Below are 19,585 nucleotides of genomic sequence, written 5' to 3' on the forward strand. Positions count from 1 at the left end.
CCAGCGGCCGGCGGGGCCGCCCCCGGCTCAGCTGCGCGGTGTCCCCGGGCAGCGCTCGCCATCCCGGGCCCGTACCACCACCTAGTGCCGGCGAAGGGCTCGGACCGGGCCTGCCGAGCCCGCCCGGCCCGGGGGCGGCACCGCTCCGCCCGCCGCCCCTCCCTCCTTCCCCTCCCACCGCCCCCGGGCCCGCCCCGCCGGGCCGGCAGCGCTCGGAGCCGCCGCCCCGCGCTCTCACACCCGCCGAGCTGCAGCGCACCCGGAGCCATGGCCCGCGAGGAGGCGGCGGTGGCCGGCGAGGAGGCGGCGGGCGAGGCCGGCGGGCTGCTGCTGGAGATCGTGGGCTCCCCGCTCAACCTGAGCCTGCTGGGCCTCTGCCTCTTCCTGCTCTACCAGATCCTGCGGGGCGAGCGGCCCGCGGCGCCCGCGGGCGAGGCGGACCCGCCGCCGCTGCCCAAGATGAAGCGCCGCGACTTCACCCTGGCGCAGCTGCGGCCCTTCGACGGCGTGAGCGACCCGCGCATCCTCATGGCCGTCAACGGCAAAGTCTTCGACGTGACCCGCGCCAGGAAGTTCTACGGGCCCGGTGAGGGCCGGGGCGGGCCCGGCGCGGCCACCCGGGTGTTGGCGGGGCGAGGCGGAGCCGGTGCTGCCGGGAGCGCGTTCCCTCGGTGCGCGGTCAGCGCGATCCGCGCTCCTGCCCGACCCGCATCGTGGGCCGGCTCCGGAGGTTTGGGAAGGGCCCGGCTGGCTTGGAGCCGGGAGGGGCGCGCACACCGAGCTGCCTCCCGGAGAGGCGGAGGGCAGGGTTACCGCTGCCGCTCGGCCTCCAGGCTCGGGCCTCGGTGGTGCAGAAACTCCTGCTTTGCGAGCTAGCGTTGCTTCATTATTCTGTGTGTTTGCCCATGGCAGGTTACAAGTACCGTAAGGGGTTGGGCGGCTTCGTCGGCCTGAGGTGCCTTTGCCCGATGCCAGGCGGCAGAAGCCAAGCGTTCTCTGAGTGTTTACATTCCCTTCCCAACTTTTAGTGGACATCACTCTATTGCATAATATTTATACTAAATATCTACCAATTTAGATTAAGCCAGCTTCCTAGCAGGAGCATAGTTCAAACGTGCAAAGATTGAATAACCTATGCTCGTAGAGCAGCCAGTGATGAGAAAGGTGGGAGTATGTACACCCAGGTGCAAGAGTTTAATCACCTCCACGTGGGCGTGGGGGTTTATTTTTAACAGAGGCTGCCTTTTAAAAAGCCCCACTCAGGCTTGCTGATTTGTACCAGGACCTGTCTGGCATAACCACTCTTGAGCTGTCCAGACAGCTGGTAGCTGCAGTAGTGAGCTGCCAGTGCTACTTAGAGACAAGAAGAATAGTGCAGAATACACAGTGTATTTGTAAGTGTTATCAGTTATACTTTTGGTCCATACATAGACTGGAGACTGTCACTGAATGATGTCAGACTGTAACTTTGCATTCTGCAGCAGTCAAGATGATATGTACAGATGAGTTAGATGTGCAGTTTTGTATTTGTGCAAACTGAAAACCACTTAAAGTCCATGCTTTGGATGCTGCCTTCCCTGACAACAGTAAAAGCTGCCCCTTGTATCTAATTTGGTAATTGCTGAATGGTTCACCACAGTGTCTGGCTGGTTGGGTTTTCATTTTAATGGAAACGTAAGATTCTTTTGAGGAATTTAGGAAAAAGCGTGCTTTGGGAGGAGTGGAAGATGGCATGTGCTCTACAGTAACCAGCGTTCACATCTAACTTACTTAAGCTCCCTTAAGAAGAACTTTGAATGTGTAGTTGCAACAGGCAATATCTCAAATTTTGGCTTGTCATGCAATCAAGTTAATCATTAATGAAGTTTATCAAGAGTCTGTCTTGGTATCTCTGATGTTCTGTGAGTTGCATGTTTTGGTAATTTGAGTTCATCTCACATTTTGAAAGTTTTAATAGATGTTTTTTCCAAGTTAGTAATTTCTAGCATCTGCACTATTTTTTCTGTCAAGCCATCCTTTCATCTCTTTAAGTCAGGAGCATCCCTTGGAAAACTTTCATTTCACCTCAGACTTAAAAACCCTTCCTCTGTTCCTCGTTCTGACGATGTGCTTCCCAGTTGGTGCTTGTCCTTCCCCTGTCTGTATGTGCCATGCACCACTGTGGTGTAGCAAACTCAGTGTCTTTTTCCCATGGTCTTGTTTCTTGCCCTCTTCCTCTGTTTTCCCTCATTACCAAGTAGCATAAAACTTAAAAACATTTCAGAAGCTTGAGGCACCTCTGACCCACAGGTCAGGGTAAGAACTCTTTATCTGTTTTAGTCTCAGGACTCTGATCCATGAAGATCACACACCATCCATTATCTCCGTAATAATGCAGCTTATGTTTTTATTTTAAGAGGGTCCATATGGCATTTTTGCTGGAAGAGATGCCTCCCGAGGTCTTGCCACTTTCTGCCTGGATAAGGAGGCACTGAGGGATGAGTACGATGACCTCTCTGACCTCAACGCTACCCAGCAAGAGACCTTGAGGGACTGGGAGTCACAATTCACTTGTAAGCAATTTTAAACCTATTTACAAAGAAGTCAGTAACTGGTGTGTAAGAGGGGAAGCAATGGTCAAAAGGCTGTTACCAGCTGAAAGCATCAGTCTGGAAATTAATACCTTGGTTTAATATTACTAGAATTACTGTTACTAGAATTACTGTTACTTGGAATTAAGAGAAATGTCAGGTTCTCCTGCATTCTCCCTCCCTCTGTTCCTTACTGAACAGTAGCAGATACAAGCACTCTATCACAGCGTAAGATCTGTAAGACCACCCAAAAAGTTGACAAGATATGGAAATAAAGACCGTATTTTTTTATAAAGTTAAGACTCCTTTTACAGAGACTGATAGATTTTAATGCTCTGAAAAATGAAGCTTATGTCCCATTCAGCTTCTCAGAAATAACAGTAACATTTTAATTATTACTTCTTGGGGTTTAGTATTTTTGAAGACTTCCCCTTGGAGCTCTTGATAGAACTTTTTCTACTCTCAGTAAGTTATTCTGCATGGCCTTGCTGGTGGCTGTGGCAGATTCACAGACAGCTCTATTCAGTTGACTTTCTTCCCCAGAAGGTGATCAGGAAAATGGGCAAATGTCCCCTCTGTGCTTTCAAGCTGCCTGATGTCTACCGTGCCAGTGATGGCCAGAGGAAAAAAGGCAACTTGAACACTTGAGATGTTTGCTCTAAAATTAACAGGAGGAAGTCACTGTCATAGTAGCCTTGTTTTATGCTTAGTACTAAAAGTTTAAAAAAGCAGTTCCAACTGGTTTGTGTCATGTGTCTCAACTTGCTGCTCAAAACCAACTTCAAACCACAGTTTTATGGAAGTTGCTGTTCTGACCTTGTACCAGGGCATGTCCACTAGTATGATTTTTTTCCCCTCCAATTGCATATCTTGTTGATGAAGAATAATTTCTCCATATCTCATGATGCCTTTTAAGTGAGTGAACACTAAGGCAATTAGTTCTATTCATATAAGACAAAAAATAAATATGTCAGTTGCTTGTCGTGATGAATTTATATATATATATATCTCCATGAGGGAAATTGCATATACCAAAAAGTAGTATAGTGGAAATCAAATGTGTTTTGTTTTTACATCTAGTGTTCAAAGATTTACTCTAACTGGCTACAGTGGAGTTTTCCTCCACATCATGTCATTAGAACATCTCAGTCCTGACCTGATGTGCCCCTACTATTTTGGCTCTCTTCCTGTCTTAATCAAGACTGTTAATCATGCCACACTGAATGGCTGTTTTATTATGCTAACAAGCACGTAGCAGAAACCAGAACTGTGCTACCAAATATCTGACCTAAACTCCTGTTTAAATGTACCTGTACAAGAGTTGAGCATCAGGACTGACAGTGAACTGCACTCTTTTTATTACTGTGTTTCTGTTAAATATGCCAATTAGTTGCTTTCAGTTCTTATAAATTATAACAGCAATGCTAGGCCAAGATACCTGTAATCCTGGGCATCTTTTGCTCTGTTGAAGTTGACACATGGGCAACACAATATAGCTCTCACTTCTTACATGTATATGATCTTGGTTCAAAAAGAGATATAAAATAAATCAGAGGCTTAATCACATAATTGGATAATAGATCCATCTTTATCTTCGGGAGAAAGAATCTCCCTTCTGTCCTATTGGATATTTTCAACACACAAAAAATAAAACCCCTTCAAAGTTGTGTATATGGCATGTATATGCATATATGTATGTGCATGTTTAAGTAATCTGACAATGCTATTGGTTGAAAAACCACCTTTGACACTGGCAAGAGAAATAATCTAATCCAGGATTCTGGTTTTTGTCTTTCCATTCATTCACCTTTTGGCTTAGGCAATAGAATGAGAATTACAGTTACATTCACTTGGCATGATTCTTACACTTAGTACAATGTTAATAGTAATTCAGGTAGTTGATTTTGGCTCTTCTCCTTCCCCGCAATGTTTGAAACAAGTTGCTCAGAGTTATTTTATTATAATACAGGCATTTTGTTAATTCAGAAAATAGAGTTTAAAAAGGTACATCTCCAGGGCAGAATAATTACTTGGATTCTTTTTTTTCCCCAGTTAAGTATCATCATGTTGGTAAGCTGCTGAAGGAGGGGGAGGAACCCACTGTGTACTCTGACGAAGAAGAAAAAGATGCCCAGAATGCAAAGAAAGAGTAGAGATTGCAGTGAGGAACAATCTGTTTTTGAATCGTAAAGGATCATTTGTAACATTCCACTTCTGTTTTACAAGGTGCAGCAGCAGCAATGCTTACAAAAGGTCCAAGAGTTACAGTGAATTGTTTCTCTTCAATGGTTTCCTTTCCAAATTCAGTGGCAAACTACTGAAGATTTGTCTTCCTTTAAACCCACATAATCAGAAGCGTGCACAACAAATATCTGTGGAAAGGTAAACTGCAGTTTTGGCAATAAAGGACTATTACTGGTTTTCTGCTATCACCATTTAGTGCAGAGTAGGTTGAAATCCAGTTTTTCATTAACAACCTACTACTGTGGACACAAACACGAGTAACTTCACCTATGCAACACAAATTCCACTAAATCTTCTTTTGTTTTAGCTTCTGCAGGGTCTGGCCCTTGGGTTGTAGTTCCTCTAGGAAAGGGACTATATTTTATTTGCCCACAAAGCACTGTACTCATTTGTTGTGCAATGTAATTCAATATTATATAAGATAATTTGGCTTTTAAGGGTTGTGTTAGCGGTTTACAGATGAAACACTAACTGCTTTTAAAAAATATCAAGAATTTTTCAGAGGTTAGATCACTTTTAGATACTTAAAAATTAATAAGGACTGATGAATACTTGATGTATTCAACATGCATAATTCTGCGTGGATTAATATTCTTTGTTCACATCTGAAGTGTTACAAAGGTTTAGATACTGAGTGGAACTAGGCATCCCTAGAGGTACACCATGAAGTGTGACTGCACTGGACTACTGTTCATTCAATTTTCTTAGTAAAACTCTTCTGTTAATTTCAATAAAATTATGTTAAACATGGAAGATCAGCTGCTCTTGATTCCTATGCGTAAGAAAAACAAAGGTTGCTCGTATGGCATGATTAACAAGTGCTCTTCTATATGCAGCTTTAACTAGCAGAAAAATGTTACTGGTCAACATAATTTACACAAGTTTCCTGTACACAATAAAATAACATGGTGTAAGCCATTCTGTGCTGAGGCCCTTGTTGCTTTGGAACTTTGCCATTAAAAGAAATGGCACAATCTAATTCATAACCAGCAGTGGGGACCTGACCTTTGAGTTGCTTTTTACTTATTTGCTCTCTTTCCTCACATCTATGCTTAATTACTACGTGACCTGCCTCCTACCAGAGAGGGCTGGGTAAATGGATCTGCCCAAGGAAAAATGTTAATGTGCTTCATCATCATCCAAAATACTTCTGTAAAACCTCCTCATAAACTTCCAAGATCACTGATGATTTGCTGATCACCTGTAAATGCATTTCGTGTCCAGGTGATTCTGCTGGTGCAGAATATCCCAGGGTGCCTGTCTGGTATAGTTCCCTCTATTTCATTTCTCTGGCTTGGCTGTCTGGTCGTTTCAGTTTGGCAACACGACCAAAATGATGAACTGAATCCTGAGTGGGAAGGTGTAAACTTCAGTGTTCAGAAGTAGAGTGCGTTGCACAACAGCAGCTTTCATAAACAAGTTGACACAACATGTTTAAAGTGTCTGATACCATCTGTGGTGAGAACAAGTGACTTTCCCTCAGTCCAGACACTGTCCTGGCATTTTCTTTAGGTTGCACTGGGCCTTCCAATGAAGAGCATGATTGTTTGACAGCATGAATAAAGTGGTACTGTATGAACTACCTAATGAAGGTCTAGAGACAAATGTAGATCTTGTCATGACCTTTGTGTTGCTGTTTTATTTTTAGAGACATTTATACTCTTTGCAAACTACTACTAATGGTTTACCTCAAATTGGAAATGTGCTTTTATTTGTTTAAGGCAGAAAATAAAATACTCTTGCATAATGGTGGTGTTTGTTTTCATTAACTGCAACCACATGTGATACTTAACCCTCCTCTAATGTTTCCTCTTGTCTTTCTCCAATGTTTTACATTATCCAACACATGGATCAGTATAATACATTCTAATCAAATGCCAGTAAATGCAGTTCTGTGTAGCATAACTTTAGCAGAATATTAAATAGACAACGTGTTCATGTTGTACAATATGCTTTGTTGTTGCAAAAGCAGAGTCAAGCAGAAAAAAACCCCACCAAACAATTGTTAATACTGAGCAGAAGATGGGTAAAGCTGTCATGTGGTGAAACTAGGCTAGGCTGTAACCTACCCTTCAGCAGACCCAACCACCTTACTCTTAAGTTACTCCATAAAATATCCTAAGGAACTGGACATTAAGTATTAATCTATACATTACAAGGTGATGCATCAGAAAGAAAAGTAACAAAAACGATGCAGAAAATGGGCAGTAACACAAGACAAAGCTTAATATCTCTTGAGAAGGAGGTATGACACTATGGTAAGATCACTACTTTCATCAGAATATGAAAAGGGAAGAAGCAAGTCACAAAAGCATGAAGCAGCAGGCATGGATTTTTACTTCCTTCTAAAATGTTGTAGAAAATGGATGGCTCTTAGCTTCTTTTTTACTCTCTGTTCATTGCAACTTGATCCCTTCCTTCAACAGTGACTGGCAGCAATGACTATACAAAAAGAATCATGCCAGGCAGCTTATCAGGCTGTACATTAACCAGGTAGGACATGATGACACACTAAGTGCAGAGACTGTCACCAGTCTCCCTCATCTGAAGTGTCCAACACCTTTTAGGAGTGTCACAGAGGAATATTTGAGGAGCTCCTGGACAAACCAAAACAAATGAATAGCATCTCATTTCCAACCAGTTCTGTCATAAGGTCAGCTGCTTTGTAAAATTCAGATATTCTTTTATCTGGACTCTGCCTGCTCTTAATCACCACTATTTGTTCTTAATTCCTGCTGTTTCAGCTAAACAAAAGTTCAGTAATGAATGCTTCTGTTGAGAGTTATGTAAGGGGCTTTACAAAAGGTGAGGCATTTCTATGCATTGCCTGGAACCCCTGGATTAAGAAGAAAGGGCTTTATATCATAATTGCTGTATTGTATTTCAAGCAGATGGACTGATGTAATGGGCTTTGTGTATTTCTGCTTTAAAACCAGCCTTTAGGATTCTGACTTCAGAATTCAGCACAAGGTACAACCCACAGGTCAGGTATTTTCAGTAACAAAGCCTTGTTCAACCAACTTCCCTGAGAGGACTTCAGTTCTTACCAGCTCTATGAGGAGGCATTTGCATTAGTTCTGTACAAAAAGTCAGATTTGATGGCAAGGTCTGCAGCCTCAGGGCCCTACTTCATACATGTCAGACTAAACTGTTTCCATAAAAAGAACCCAGCCTCCTGAAACACCAGCTGGGCACAACAGCACACACCAGGCTTGAAATGAAAGGTGTTCTACATTGCCACTGCTGAACTATATAAATGCTGCTTTGAATGCATATTTTCACCTAATAATTGTTCTAATTGCCAAAACATTCGGTAACTTCCATACTTGAGATGGGACATTTATTCCTGTAACTACTAAAATCCAATCTACAAAGCTATGTATTCTAAAAGTTTTAAAGCAAGCTATTACATGTCTCTTTAAAGATTAGACTTCAGGATAATATAATTTACTGAGCAGTCCAGCATATGAAAGGATGGGGCTCACATTAAATGTGCTGATATGAAAAAGAAATTCTTGACTGTGAGGGTGGTGAGGCCCTGGCACAGGTTGCCCAGAGAAGCTCTGGCTACCCCATCTCTGAAGGGTTCAAGGCCAGGTTGGATGGGGCTTGGAGCACCTGGTCTAGCGGAAGGTGTCCCTGCCCATGGCAGGGGGGTGGAACAAGATGGTCTTTAAGGTCCCAATCCAAACCATTCTATGATCTTGTGAAAAGTAGTGAATTAATATTAAAACACCTGAAAACAGATTCTAAATAATGTCACCTATAAACAAATAGGAATCATAAAAGTTCTCTTTCAGTATGAAGATTACAATGGTGTCTCAATTTAAAGTGCATGCATATTTTATTTACTAACGAGGTTTTACATGGAATGAGGACTTGGAGACAGAGGATTTGCTTTATCAGTTTCAATCAATGTAGGTGAATGCAAGAAGCAATTGCAGAACTGGAGTGTTTATTTGTTATTGAATATTGTGCCAGCACGTTGATAAAACACTGGAAATTTACACCCAAGGAAATTGTTTGTTCCTTCTCCCCCAGATTAACAAAAAGAAATAACTTCCTCACCTGTAATCAAAAGGCCTGTCTCATGGGAAACGGGTACTCATGGACACAGAACTGCCTATAGATTGACAGAGGGGGAAGTTTTGTCATCTTTAATCTGCAAATATTGCATAGAGAAAAAACACCCTTGGTACGTCACATCAGTGCAACTGAAAACATTTTACACAGTCAACAAGTACAACAGTTGATCTTCATTAGAACTGTATAAAATACTAAAAAGGAGACTTAAGAGGGGCATAAATGTTCTCCAAAATAGTCAGAAAATATTTCTGTCAAGAAAATAAGATCTTTTTAGATAAAAGTAATAGATTAACACTACTTTGAGTAGCAACCATTTGTCATTCATAACCCTGAAAAGGCACTCAACATCTGAACATATGAACAGAGAAGGCTGATAAAACCTAGCTTAGAAGCCTGTAGGAATCACCAGTATTGAAAACTGGGGGAAAAATCTATCTACCACAAACAATTACAATTATTCTTTTTTATTACTATTTATTAGAGCAGAAGTTACAAATATGGGTAAGATTCTATGTAATGAAGGCAACATTTTCACATTAGTCTACTGACATGTAATAAATAAAGCATTAATAAAATGAAAGCTGCAATAATCAGTGTATTGAACTTTGAGCTGGTCCTCTATATCTTGCTAAGGAACTTTGTCCAAAAGCAATTGTGGCTGTCTTCTAGATACAGCCAGCTGAATAAATATGGATATAACTCAAGCTCCTAGACTGTGTTTTCACATTTTTACCTACATGCAGCACAAGTCCAACAACATTTCACAATTCCCCTGGAAATTATTTGTAAGCAAACTCATACTAAATAGCTACCTCACCACATGTGCCTTGGAAATTGTGTGAACAAACTGTCAACCTGCATTTACAGAGGAACTGTCAGCAGGCTGAGAAGCATTGCCCTTTCATTATTGAACACTCAGAGCTTTGCTTAGACAGCCATTCAGATTCCTGGGAACACTACATTGAGCACAAGTTCAGTGAAATCCTTCCTCCCAAAGACCAGAAAGTTTTCAGAAACACCTCTAGAATTGTGAATAGAAAACAAGCATTTTTCCAGTGTGGGTTTTACAGAAGATGGGATTTTTTTCATATCTGGAAATCTATTACTTCACACAATTGAGTATAAATGTCCCCCACACCTTCCAGCCCCATCATTATAACAATCTGATTGAGGAGGCACTTCATATGCTTGCTCTAGGATTGACAAGTATGTTTTTTTCCAATGACTCACTAAATACTGTGATTTTGATATTTACATGATTCCCTACATTTAATCAAAGTATAACACTCCAAGATCTCAATTCATGTCCTTTCAAATTCTTAGCAGCTGATCCATGAAAGTTTGTCTGCCCCTGGGGAAAGTTTTGATCCTCTGTTATCCAAAAGGCAAACACAGATTCTGCTTTTGTGGCTCTCTGCACCAGTCAGATATTCTAACCAAAGGAATTACCTAAGCAAAAAAAACCCCAAAACAGTATTTCATATACCTTTTAATGATCAAAGGGCTTTCTTCTCCCACTTCTGTACAAAAAATTCAGAACTATTATATTGTAGCTGTTCAGCATCCTCTTCTGGGTTCTGCTCCACAGAAAGTATCTGAGCAGGGGTTTGTCTGAATTATCTCAAGAGGAAATAGAGGGCATCCTCTGACGTCTGCATCCATCTCTCTTCTCAACATTAGTTTCCTCTCATCTCCTGTAGATAAGTATAAGAAAAAGTTACTTGAAATGAGTTTGTCAAGCGGGCAGGAAGGGAAAAGGATGGGGAGGTGGCTGTAAAGTGTCCACCAACCAACCGAAAGCACAGCAAATCGTGAACGGGCTGTAACAACTGCCAGTAGCAATCCTGTGTGAAGATCAGATGATTACCTCTACAGAAATTCACTAACCTCTGACAGTACTTCCCACACAGCTGTGCCACATATTAATTGCCTATCAATGTTTTAGTTGTCTAAAGCATGTTGTTAGCATGCATGTTCTTTTAACAGAATAAGCACCCATCTGCAAACGCCCATGCCAGATACTTTGCTACCCAATTAAGTAGACAAATACTACTCTTCAGCTGCAGCTGTGTGTACTGTTTCTGAGCTAAACTGAACAAACCTGTAATTGCAGAGAAGCTGCACTGTTTCTTTATGCCACAGTTATACTTTTTAAGACTCTTTTCAAAAACACCATTCATCACTGTAAGAACTGTGGCGACTGACCTCACCTGCAGAGTCTGTCAAATTCAGTCCCCTTAGTTGTGGTGTCCCTCTTTCTCACCTCTCCTCTGGAGGGTCTCCTGAAGGGGTGAGCCATCACAAGGGGTCACATCTGGTGCTGCCATGGCGGTGTGAAGTGTCTTGAATTTCACTTTTTTGTGGAACATTTTCTTACATTTTCTCTGTATCTTTCTGAGCGACTCCAGCTGCATGCAACTGTCCGTCTCTGAAAAGCCACATTCATCAGATAAAAAATTAGAAGAAAGCTTTTTTCGCTTTTTCTTCATTTTATGAGCATTTCTCTCCTCTTCCCTGGATTGTCTCTCACTTTTCTGTCCTTCATGTCTTAATCTACTACTAGACCGCTTGCACGACTTTTTAAGCTTATGTTCCCACTGCCTTGTCAAGCTCTCATGGACAGAATTAGAACAGGAGTTACATTTGTTGGTTTCCTTCTCTTGACCTTCCAGAGCTACATTTTTATGGTAAACCAGCAATTTTCTTTCCTCACCTCTTGCAGGTAAGCACCCTCTATTGCAATTGCTGTAAATTTCTTCACATCTTTTTTCTGCTCTCTTCATTGAGCTGCCACATGCCTCTCTAAAGTACTCAGAATCACTGATCTCTTCCAACAAATCCTTTAATCTGCAAGCAGATCTACATGTTTTGTATGATACAGTGCCTTCATCTCTACCATCTTCTCGTTTGAACTCCTTATCACAAGTTACAGCAGTGCACTCCAAAGAATGATTCAGAACTGCATGTGGTAAGTTATCAACAGGGAGTGAGTCATTCCTCTGCACTTGCAACTTTTTTGCAAGCTTGCCCCCATGGACCTTGTTTTCTGACGTTTTGTCTGTTGATTCAAGTTCCCCAACAGTGATCACCAGTCTATAATTACTATCGCTACTACAGTTTCTCTTCTGAAGGTTTTGTACAGGACTCACTTCTCTGAGGTGCTGCCCATGTTTGTTACTCAAGCTGATGTCAAAACCACCACTGTCACCAGACACCACTCTCTTCCACCAGGACTTGCTCGCCGTGTTTTTTGGCTCTAAGCAAACACGTGCATAGTGCGGTGTCTGATAGTAGTTCAGTAAATAATGGATGAATTCATCAGTCTCATAAACCTTTTGCTTTTTGCAATCATCTTCCTCAGGCACTGTCTCTGCGTGAGCTGCATTCAGTGCTGGGTGGTCCCTTCCACCGAGAGATTCGATGACTCTGCTGTCCTGGGTGACCGTAATCAGCAAAGATCCCCAGCCAGGGGAGTCGCACACGTCTCTGCCAGGCAGTCCCTCAGAACCCCGGGCTGGAGAGGGCTCATTTAACACTGTCCTGACTATGTGACAAGCAGATGCATGGAAATTACTCACATCTCCTTCCTCACTGCACAAACCACCACCTTTTCGGGTTAACAGGCACTTAAACTCTTCCTCGTGTTTCAGCTCTTTGTGTGTGTGATAGTGGGAGTTAATCTGTTCCTGGTGGATGTCTTTTAATGCTGTTTCAGAAAATGAATCGTCCTTCCTTATGCCCAATGAAGGATCCACTTTTTGACTTGCCAACTGTGAAACCAAGAAAATAGAAGTTTATTTAACACGTCACCTTCATGATTAAGAAGGCCAATGTCAGATATTATGGGGCCCTAAAATTCATGCAGAATGGCAAGGGTAGCCTCTGACTTCAACTCATAGTACATTATAGACCTCTGGAAATCTTTTACATCTAGGACTGGGGAAAACATACACTTGTTAAAAGCTTGTAAGCAAATCTTTTTGAACAAATAGTGAAGACAAAGCCATGTTAGAAATTAAAGCCCCAGAGAAATTAAAACCCCTGTTTTCATTTAAATTCTTTTTTTTAGCCCAAAGCACCAAACTAAACCTCCAAACATTAATCTGTGTGCAAAACACTAAAATTTTGCTCACTCCTCTGCTGACTTTCTCAAGACATTAACTGAATCAAACTGAAATGAACTTGATAGATTAGTGCTGCCCCCCCCCCAAAAAAGAGGCTATTAGAAATGCAACTGGCATAATCTGTGCCAATTTAATTCAGTCACTTGTAGACCTGAGATAAATCAAGCAGAGAAAGCATGACTTGTGTCCCCACCCCAAAACTCCTTCCTTGCAGTGCTGGATCAAGTCTGATAGAGCTGATACAGCCCTTCCCTTTCCTATTTTTTATTCAGTAATGACAATGCCTCAGAAAAGCACCAAAAGTAAAGTTTCTGGCTGAAAATGCACTTCACATTTGCTCTCAGGGCAAGACTGAGAAGAGATTGTCACAAGACACAGACCTCAGGCCACCTCAGTGTTTGGTCAGCCCCAAGGCATTCTTCTCAATAGCATCAAGACATCAAATGTCTAGTGAATTATTCAAGATCTAGTAAATATCCTTCAAAATTTAAAATATGTTTTAAAATAGTCTTACGTTCACACGATTTAACAGCACTGTAAGCAGTCTGACAGACTCCACTCTTCTCTGAGCTAGCAGGGATTTCCTTTCTTCCCATTCAGGCATATTCTCTGGCCACTGCTGTTCTTCAGCTGGTACCTTCTGCTGCTTTGGGGGCTGTTTCTCATCTCCATCTATCTGCCTCTCTTCTCTCCTCTCGAGCTTAGCTTTCTTTTTTCTCTCTTGAACTTCTTTTCATCACCACGTCTTTTTCTAGGTAATTATCAATATGGGACAATTTAGATGACACTTATTTTACAGTTTGAGTCCTGGAGAATTGGATGTAAGTCTTTGAAGTGCTAATAATAAGCAACCAGTCACCAAGAATCACATGTGATTAACAAGGAATCTTGTTTGTTAAAATAACATGTTTAAAAAAACATGGCATAAAAATTACACACACACAACTGATGCCCACAGTTAGAAAGTTCTTTGTCTCTTCAAATTGTTTGTATTCTAGTGTTTTCTTTATAAGCACTGCCAAGACAACAGCATCACATGATTGTTTGTCTCCAAGGACACAACTAGAGACTAATCATTTGGATCTAATTCTTAGATTAACAAATCTCCCCTACAGATTAGCAGGAGGGTCCCATTTAAGAGGTATTACAAGAGTAATACGGGGGTTATCGCTGAGCAGAGCTTACCCAGAGCCAAGGCCTTTTCTGCTCCTCACCCCACCCCACCAGTGAGGAGGCTGGGGGGGCACGAGGAGCTGGGAGGGGACACAGTTGGGACAGCTGATCCCAACTGACCCAAGGGATATCCCAGACCATATGGCCTCATGCTCAGCAATAAAGCTGAGGGAGGAGGAGGAAGGGGGGGACGTTTGGAGTGTTTGTCTTCCCAAGTCATCATTACACGTGATGGAGCTCTGCTGTCCTGGGGCTGCTGAACACCTGCCTGCCCTTTGGAAGTGGGCAATGAATTCCTTGTTTTGCTTTGCTTGTGCACATGACCTTTACCTATTAAACTGTCTTGATCTCAACCCATGAGTTTCCTCACTTTCATCCTTCTGATTTTTCCCCCCATCCCACCAGGGAGTAGGAGGGAGGGAGCAGCTGCTGTAGGGTTTAATTACCAGCTGGGGTTAAACCACAACAGGCTGTCACTGCTTTTTGGGAACCTTGCCCTGCAGAAAGTAAATCTACCAAATAATCAACATGACACATCACAAAAAGCTCCAGAAAATTCAAGGAACAGTGTTCACCCAAATAAGTGTTTAAAAACAGTTTTTTAAGAAGTATTTGAATAAGGAAGAATTAACAACTAAACCTTTTGGAGACCTAGTGTGCTATGCTTCCATTGCATGTCACTATGCTCTGCATTCTGAGTGTTGGGGCTTTTTAAGACATGAAGGTATATAACATGATTAATTACTGGTGACAGTTTAGGATGTCATCCAAACACATTATCTAGAGAATCAAAACTTCAATATGCTACTATTACTCATACACAAAATTTAAGAACACTACTCTAAAGATATCAACAACGAAAAAATAACATCCAAAAATGGGTAAAGAGAGAAAAGTATTAATTTCTAGCTTTGGACTTTCCAGTCAACTGGGAGGCACCTAGAAATGCATGTCACATTAATTTTATTTCAGGGCATAACGACATCATTTATGATGTTGCAGCACAGAGCAATACAAAAAGTCCACATGCAGAAATCTTAAGCAATCAAGCCTCAGATCAACTTGAGAGAAAGAGCTCTCTGATTTCATGCCAGGCCCACAGAGTCATCAAATAATCCCATCTGAAAGGGACCTCGGAATGTCTCCAGTCCCACCTTTCTCATAATCAAGACCCTGCACCTGATGCCTTACACAGAATTATCATGATGCTTTCCATTCTGAAACACATAAATTAACAACTACATAGTAGTGTTTCAAGTTCTCCAACTCCTGTTTCCTCAAAGCCTGGATTTTCACATAGCTACTCTTCCTGTATTTGACTCGGTACGAGGCAGTGTAACAAATCTCAAGAAAATGGGACATTGTCTAAAAATATACTCTCACCTTTCAACCCCCTCTCTTTTTTCCCCCCGTTTTCGAATGTGCTCCTGTTCTTGCAGCTTTAGTCTTTTCAGGCTTCTCTGTCTTATGGCTCCTTCACTAAAATGCCTGGTTGTATCAAAAGTCACCTGTCACAGAAGAAGCAGAATCAGACTTAGCAGCCCAGTTTGCCGTGTATTTATACAAACACAGACAACATGCTGAGCAAATGAGAGACCTCAGGTGACTCCCAAAGCACCACTACACTCATGACAATGTCCCTCTGTACCCTGACATACTAGAACATCTCCTCTGAAGCTCACACTGGGTTTCAGTGAAGCTCAAACACCCCACTCCCAAATATGTCCTCCCTGACACCAGGGGCTCAAAATCTGACACCATACCTGTGACCAAACCCGTTCCTGGCATGCTCTTCTGGGGACTCAGTTCAGCATGTTCAGCAGAGCATTCCTGGTCGCAGGATTCAAGCAGTTCTGCCAAAACTAGAGTCCACTGACTCTTAGAGCAACATCTTTTGGATCAAATGCTTATTTGCTTGCTTAAAAATTGATGAATTCTGTTGATGTGTGCTGCATTTCATCAGCTTCAAATGCCCAGATGTGAGCACACTAAAACAAAATGCTCAAGCAAGTTGCATCGAGGTCTACCTACACTGAAAAAATAAGTAATAGGAAGCATTATTTCCAGCACAGAGGTAAATATCAGGATCACAGTTTAGAAATTACCTTCTGGGGGAAAAAAATGGAACAGGGCACACCCTAATAAGTGCTTACAGAGGTAAGCTAATAGGCTGCTGAAATTAAACTTACTGGTTTGCACATTTTCTTTTATAATGCCACACTAAGCATAGCACTTCAATGGATTCATCTCTCAACATAACTCATCAAAAAAGGTACAGAGAAGAAAATAAGTACCCTTTTCTAGCCAAGAATCACCTAAATTAGGGCAGCTGCTGCACCTATTTCATATTTAACAATAAGAAATCAAGTGTCAGTTCCTGAGATCATCTCCCAGTTTCAGTGCCAAGCACACTGAGAACAATGACAAGTTTTAGCTTAGCCAGACAAATTTTTCAGGACATCAAAACAATAAACCCCTCTTTTTTGATTCAAGGACTGAAGTTCAGATACTTCAACTCAATATATCAATATCTTACATCCACTACAAACAGGATAATCACAAGGGTTGGTTTTTTTCCCCGCACATGGTTAAGTGTCCAAAAAGTTTACAGAGAGGCTTCCCTTCCACTGGTTAACAAGGATTTCTCAGACCTAACTTCCAAGGAAAAAAGAGCAGAAATTGGAAAACCACCATCTGTGCCAGTCTATTCCACAAAATCTTATCACCCATATTTTTCTTTATTTTTATCCACCATTTTAACATAAATACAGACTAAACCAAATTGTGGGGGAAAAAAAAGATACATATACAGAGAGAACTGCAGGAGTGCCACATAAAAGCTTCCACCAAAGAAACATGAAAAAAAAGGTCTGTAAGATGGTTTTCCTAGGTTAAAAACTGTACTGCTATTGCTTGAAAAATGCCTGTTTGCCTTCAATACGGGAATGTACAAGGGAAGACAAGCCCAGAAATTGTTTGGAAAAAGAAGGTGATTACCCTTTATTGAGAATGATGAAGAAAAAAACCCCACAAATGTACTGAGGAAAAGCTAGTGTAATTAAAATAAAATAACCATGAATCTTGGAAGCAGCAGCTACAGCACAATCTGAAGGACTGAATCGCTCCTCTTAGGGAACTGCTGCCAAATGCACTCAATCAACCATAACTTTCTCAGGCAAGGCTGAATCTCTCAGGATTCATCTCTGCATACAGGAGTGTATGTATATAGACACACCTTCAGTGTCTCATATCAGCAAAGCAGATACACCCAAAGTACTCACTGCAAAACTGAAGCAGTCAGTAGTCTCTAGAATCCTTTATTCCCACTACACATTAAGATAAAGAGATTCCTAAACCTAAAGTGTAATATCAGCTACACTTCTTCCATCACACTAAGATTTGTGGTGCAGCAGGTTAAAACATCCAGGACACTGCTGTTGCAACCTGTAGAGATATGACAGTCAAGCCTGAAGAGCAGTTGCTGTACCCAAAATCTTGTTCTGTTTTGCAAGTACATCTCCTATTAAACCAACTGATGTTATCCTGCCCTTGCAAATCTTCTTTCACTTATATCCTTACACCACCATGGCTGCAACCATGTTGCTACTACTGTAATAAATCACCCAAAAGTAAGCCCAAAACTATCTTCATAGAGCTGAGTAAGCTATAGTGGTTTGCCAGTGTACACTGTTACTCTTGTTCTTCTTCACAGCCAGGAGCTCTTCAAGCATCAGAAATCTATTTCTCATCATGTAACTGTGTACAAAGCACAGAATTCTTTACTGCCTGATCTCAGCAATATGGCCTTTGGGAATCAACCCTGACCATCAATAAGCTGTTATCTTAGGCTTTAATTGTTCCAGCTGAACAAATCACAAGAAAATTGACATTCCACCCCTTTACCAAATTATTATTATTTCCTTTTAACCATTCTGTTATAACATTTGGAACACATCTGCCCTTGCACTAGGGTTTATTAAGATAACTGCAGGCTGTCCTTATCTTACAACACCCTAAAATGTGTTACCTAAGTTCATACTTTAAAACAAAATTACACTCTAGGGAAACATTAACAACCAGGTAACATCTGACCTGAAACACTCATACAGTCCACATGAGCAACATGCAAGTAGTGGGAATACTTTGATCCAAAGGTGTCCCTCATATTTACTCACAGTACTGCTAACTCAAACAGCTCTTACCATCCCCAGTTTCCCAGCTGGTCAGTCATGCCAGGCCCTGGGCCATCACAACAGTTTCAGAGACCATACCATCAACCAAGTCAGGAAAGAGGGTTATCTTGAAGAAAAAATAAAGGTATTTTGCCAGGTTACTTTTCAGACATCTGGTTTCCCTGCCCTCATGCACAGAACAGTCCCAAAGCCCGAGAGGAAATATCATAATTCTGCAGAGGTGGGTATGCAAGAGCACCTACAAGCAAATGCAATGTGGCAAGTATATGAATTGATACACAGCAGCAGAGAGTTTATCACACAGAGAAAAAAGCTCCAGTTGTTAAGCCTGGAAAAAAGGAGGCTCAGGGAAGTCCTTATGACTCTCTACTCTCTACTCTACTCTACTCTCTACCTGAATGGAGGTTGTAGCCTGGGGTCGGTCTCTGTTCCCAGGTAACAAATGACAGGCAAGATGAAATGGCCTCAAGTTGCATCAGGGGAGGTTTGGATTTGATACTAAGAAAAATTTCTGCACTGAAAGGGTGATCAGGCATTGGAATCACCACCCCTGGAAGCGCTCAAAAGATGTGTGGATGTGGCATCTGGGGACATGGTTTAGCGGCAAACACGGTGGTGTTCCCAGATGGACTCCACGAGCTTAGAGGCCCTCTCCAACCTTAGTCATTCTACGACAAGTGTCTACCAGGAAAGAGCCACTTAGAGAAGTTTAAACAAGAGGTTTAATCCGATTTTTAACAAATGAGAGCAGCTTATCCAGCTAGCTCTGTGCAAAATAAGTGAAAAGGAGAGGTGACCAGATGCGCGACTGCTCGAACAGACATCGCAATAAAAGGGACGTTTTGAAGCGAACGCTCCCAGCGCCGCCGCGCCCCATCCCGCCTGCCTGAGGTGGGGATACCGCAAACCGCCCGCCAGCCCCGGCCCGATGGACGCGGCCGCCGGAGGCCGCGGTGCCCGGAGCTCCGGCGGGTCGGCAGCGGCCGCAGCCGGGTGACGGCACCGCCGGCCGAGCGGAGCCCGGCCCACCCCCGGCGGTCCCGGGGGGACTCGCGCTCTCTCCAGCCCCGGGGAGCTGCGGGCCCGGCTCCGGCCGGTCCGAGCGCTGCGGCAGCCGCGGGCCGAGCCGGGCCGGGCCGAGCCGGGCCGGGCCACTCCGGGTCGGGCAACCCCAGGGCCCGGCACCCCCGCACGG

General features: G+C 42.5%; 2 protein-coding genes across 8 annotated transcripts; one reads left to right on the top strand and one right to left on the bottom strand.

Annotated features, from left to right (window-relative positions):
• Positions 1-240: 240 nt before the first annotated feature.
• Positions 241-6,562, top strand: PGRMC1 (progesterone receptor membrane component 1). The gene is made up of 3 exons (XM_027645407.1): positions 241-586; positions 2,397-2,552; positions 4,623-6,562. Exons 1-3 carry the CDS (start codon positions 268-270, stop codon positions 4,721-4,723), a joined length of 576 nt encoding a protein of 191 aa, XP_027501208.1. The 5' UTR covers positions 241-267; the 3' UTR covers positions 4,724-6,562.
• A 2,073-nt stretch (positions 6,563-8,635) lies between these two features.
• Positions 8,636-18,939, bottom strand: LOC113948113 (A-kinase anchor protein 17B). Of its 7 annotated transcripts, none has more exons than XR_003528000.1 (7): positions 18,400-18,936; positions 15,961-16,229; positions 15,581-15,705; positions 13,539-13,775; positions 12,479-12,670; positions 11,164-11,328; positions 8,636-10,594 (listed from the first exon to the last, which is right to left on the bottom strand). XR_003528000.1 is itself a non-coding variant. In XM_027645442.1 (7 exons), the coding sequence occupies exons 4-7, from the start codon at positions 13,626-13,628 to the stop codon at positions 10,458-10,460; spliced, it is 1,449 nt and encodes a 482-aa protein (XP_027501243.1). In that variant the 5' UTR covers positions 13,629-13,775; positions 15,581-15,705; positions 15,961-16,229; positions 18,400-18,929; the 3' UTR covers positions 8,636-10,457. The 7 variants fall into 7 exon arrangements, 5 of the variants coding, with proteins under 5 accessions (XP_027501243.1, XP_027501242.1, XP_027501240.1 ...); XM_027645442.1 differs by having other exon boundaries at positions 11,614-12,670; positions 18,400-18,929; XM_027645441.1 differs by having other exon boundaries at positions 11,106-12,670; positions 18,400-18,939.
• Positions 18,940-19,585: the final 646 nt, after the last annotated feature.

This window comes from Corapipo altera, unplaced genomic scaffold, assembly GCF_003945725.1.
Source record: "Corapipo altera isolate COAL_440 unplaced genomic scaffold, ASM394572v1 65, whole genome shotgun sequence".
NCBI lineage: Eukaryota > Metazoa > Chordata > Aves > Passeriformes > Pipridae > Corapipo > Corapipo altera.